This window comes from Tiliqua scincoides, chromosome 2 (assembly GCF_035046505.1).
Source record: "Tiliqua scincoides isolate rTilSci1 chromosome 2, rTilSci1.hap2, whole genome shotgun sequence".
Classification (NCBI taxonomy): domain Eukaryota; kingdom Metazoa; phylum Chordata; class Lepidosauria; order Squamata; family Scincidae; genus Tiliqua; species Tiliqua scincoides.
In genome coordinates, this window is record NC_089822.1 from 184,168,856 (window position 1) to 184,172,945 (window position 4,090).

Genomic DNA, 4,090 nt, shown 5'->3' on the forward strand with positions numbered 1-4,090 from the left:
TGCATTCAAAACTGTACAGCATTTCACGGATCAGCAGCAAATATTCTACAAATTCTCTAACAAACAAAACATACCAGACAGTAGAGTAACTATAACATTGAGGTAGACAAGTGAGGGCTTTCTTTTCTTTGCTCTTTTTAAGTTAATTAGGGCTGGTTCTCTTATATCATTGTATATTGTGTTTTGCACCTAGCAAAATACTTTAGGCAAGTCATTGCAGTACTTGCAAGATGATATTTTAAACAGATACTGTTCTTTTAAAGATCATGCATAGTAAGCTAACTTGTTTTGCAGGACATCACTGAAAATTTGTGTCTTTCCTTTTCAAATATATTTAAAGCTAGAATATAAAAGGGCCATTTTGAATTTTGAAGACTCATTTTAAAAGCAAAATACAGATGTAGTACAGTTCATCACTTTTGAAACTACAGATTCATTGGAGAATGAGGCTGCAATCCTATGCACTTCCCTGAGAATAAGCCCTATTGAATACAATGGTATTTACTTCTGAGTAGACATGCATAGGATTGTACTGTAGGGTGGCTGCTAACTGCAGAAAAGTTTTCCCCAAAGTGGACTGGGAGGCGGAAACAATTCTGATAGTGGCACAAAATAAGGGGAGGCAATCCCCTTCAGCACATTAATCTGTTTTTAATCACAAAGTTGGCAAGAAAATTCTGAACCCCCAGAACCCCTTTTCATTCTCAAATCAGAAAATTTAAAAGCAACTTTCTGCCAAACATTTTGTTCTTGAATATTATACATGTGAACTTGATTCAAGAGGAACTGTGGCTGCAATCCTATCCACACTTTCCTGGGAGTAGGCTCCATTGAACACTATGAAACTGACTTTTAAGTAGACATGTATAGCTGTGTGTTACATAAAGCAGCATCCATCAGAAGTTAACACTGTTCTGATCTTTGTTTTAGACAATTACTCCACTGATTTTAATGAAACTTGCTTCTAAACAAGTCATCAGAGCCTAAGTCAAACATTTTGGAAGATTGCACATAAAATTCAATTCACCAGCATTTTTCTTTTAAAGAAAACTCTGGTGAAGTTTCACATCAGTTTAGTACTGGTATCTATTTTTTCTCAGTGCAAAATACTCTCTTGTGTGAGGTAAAGGTCATACCAAGAATTTTAAAATTAACTAGGTTTAGATTCTTACAAAGAATCTTGGATCCAATCGTATACAGATATTTTTTCAGCTCCTTGGACTATACCTGTGACAGACACATTCAGAATACCAAGTGTTTCTGTGATCAACATATGATATATTGATATGTGATCAATCATATGTTTCATTCTTCATATTGACTTCAGTGACACAGAGACTAGTTAGTGGCCAAAAAACAACTCAGACATTGGTCTACGTTTTGTTGTAGCTTCCTCCTGCTCTTCTTCCACAGCCTCAGACAAGGAAGAATAGGAAGAGAAAGTCGCTCTGGACTTCAGCTTTCTCCTTGGGACTGCAGTTGCATTAAGGAACTTATTGAACGAAGCAGGTTTCTTTAACCCTTTAGTCAGCTCATAGAAAGCAGTGTCATCGGACAGAAGCCCCAGGACAGTGCTGGTGGAACTCAAAATGGAAGCAGCCACTTTTGCGCTCTTCTTGATAGAGGTGTTGTGTCCAGTGATGTTGTGAAGATCAGGGTCACGCAGGAGATGTCTAGCTGCAAAAGAAGAGCCTTCTTTCAAGTACTGGTATGGTTTCTTCCCGCTGTAATCTCGCAAGTTAACCTTGGCACTGTAGTCCTTGACCAGCTGGGCAATCACCTCTTCTTGCCCATGGATCGCAGCAATATGGAGTGGAGTATAACCTCCAAAGGACTTGACATTCACATTGACATGAACACCACCTTTCTTTGCCACCTCTATGACTTTACACACCATGTCACAATTCCCGCTTTTGGCCGCCCAGTGCAGAACGGTGGACCCGGACAAGAAGTCTCTTTTTCCGGCCAGGGTCTTGTCAGTCAGCAAGAGGCCATGCAGCTGCTGTGACCACTGGCCAGAGGTCGCTTTCACCAGCCACTCGTGCTCAGCGGCCTCCAGTGGGACAGTGGTTGCGTAGACGGCTTCGTCGCCCACCTTCTGCGACTTGGGCACCCTTTTCAGGTAAGGGGAGCAGGAGCCGGCCTCATCCAGCTGCCGCCTCTTTGAGTATGGCGACGGAGGCAGGCTGGGGGCCGAGGGTCCCACTTGAAGCCAGTCCTTGACTTCAGGCTGCTCTTGCTCGGGGGTCAGCTCCTTGGTCTCTCTGGGGCCGCTGGGAGGGGGCACACAGCGCACTGGCAACATGCAGGGCTTCTGTGGGGAGGCTTTGGGCGCCAGCTTGTCTTGGCCAGCGGGGGCTTTGGGCGCCTCCACGCCTGCCCTCTGAAAGAGACTCTTCAGCTCAGACACGGGCATGGCCTGGCTCTCCTCAGCTCCCCCCCGCTCAGGCAGGCAGAGAGAGACCCCCGTGCCAGGCAGAGGGCTTGAGCCGCCTTCCTCGGACTCCTCGGGCGCTGCGCTCCCGTCGCCCCCGCCCCGGCCGCCCAGGTGCTGCTTCCTCAGCACCACGAACTTGGCGCCGTCCAGCTCCTGCACGACGGCCACGCTGTTGACCAAGTGCTTGAAGCGCTCGCGGAGGGCGGCTCGCTCCTCGGGCTCCGGCGGCTCCAGCAGCGGCTTGAAGCGGCTCAGCAACTCCGAATTGCGCACCTTCCCCCCGCGCTCCTGCAGGAAGAGCAGCAGGGCGCCCTGGCTCAGCGCGGGCTCAGCCATGCTCGCCAGCCCGGCACGCCAACAGCGCAGCGAGAGGTGCGCGCAGCCACCTGCTGCTCCTGCAGAGGAGGGAGTCCCCCGGGCTGGCAGAGGGCGCGGTGGGGTGGAGTGAGCAGGGAGGGCCACCCACAGCCGAGGTGCCTGGGACTTGTAGTCAAGGAGGCGCCTGAGGGGAGCCCTGAAGGGGACACCTGCTCCTCAGCAGCCGCGCCTCGCCTTCCCGAGCGCTTCCACCCTGCAGGACGCGCGCAGCAGCTCTCCAGAGGCAGCCCACGCGGGGAAGAGCCAGCCAGGCGCCTCCCCCGCGCGCGCCCAGTCACCAGCGCCTCCGCTCTCTCGGCGCGCGCCTGCATTCCCAGTGCAGAGCCCAGGTGGAAGCGCAAGGAAGGGCTGCTGCAGCCCAGGCAGGGCGGGAGCCGCTCGCTGGCCCCGCCACTCTAGAGAAGAGGCGCCAGAGGGGGACGCACTCCCACAACACCACAACAGGGGACCTCCAACAAAATTGGCCAAACAGGTCAACAGGCATGTGGATGCGGGAGAACCCGCAGACATTCTGTATCTGGACTTTCACAAGGCGTTCCACACGGTCCCTGACCAGAGGATACTAAAAAAGCCTTCTGGAGCTTCTGCAACCTTCTGGAGCTCCTCACAATCACTTCTGGTCTTCACCACTCCGAAAGGTTCGGTGGTGTCGTCTGCAAACTTAGCCACCTCACTGCTCACCCATGTCTCCAGGTCATTTATGAAGAGGTTGAAAAGCACCGGTCCCAGGACAGATCCTTGGGGCACACCACTTTTCACCTCTCTCCATTGTGAAAATTGTCCTATAGTTTCCCGGGTCCCGTCCCCCCCCTTTTAAAAATTTGTGTGACATTTGCTATCCTCCAATCCTCTGGCACTGTGGCCATTTTGAGGGACAAGTTGCATATTTTAGTCAAGAGATCAGCAACTTCGTTCTTCAATTCCTTAATAACTCTTGGGTGGATGCCATCAGGGCCCGGTGACTTATTGATCTTTAATTTATCAATGAGGTCTGAAACATCTTCTCTTTTAACCTCTATCTGACTTAACTCCTCGGTCAGGAGGGGCCGTTCGGGCAGCGGTATCTGCCCGAGGTCTTCTGCCGTGAAGACAGATGCAAAGAACTCATTTAATTTCTCTGCCATCTCTAAGTCTCCTTTTATCTCCCCTTTCCCTCCCTCACCATCCAGAGGGCCAACCGCTTCTCTGGCGGGTTTCCTGCTTCTCAGGTATTTGAAGAAGCTTTTATTATTCCCCTTAATGTTGCTGGCCATGTGTTCCTCATAGTCTCGCTTG

General features: G+C 50.4%; 1 protein-coding gene across 1 annotated transcript; it reads right to left on the reverse strand.

The window, feature by feature from the left end:
- Window positions 1-1,342: 1,342 nt before the first annotated feature.
- On the reverse strand, window positions 1,343-2,773 carry SOWAHA (sosondowah ankyrin repeat domain family member A). The gene has a single exon (XM_066612922.1). It carries the CDS (start codon window positions 2,771-2,773, stop codon window positions 1,343-1,345), a length of 1,431 nt encoding a protein of 476 aa, XP_066469019.1.
- Window positions 2,774-4,090: the final 1,317 nt, after the last annotated feature.

Coding starts and splice junctions, on each gene's coding strand:
- SOWAHA (XM_066612922.1), bottom strand. CDS start 2,773: ATGGCTGAGCCCGCGCTGAGCCAGGGCGCCCTGCTGCTCTTCCTGCAG.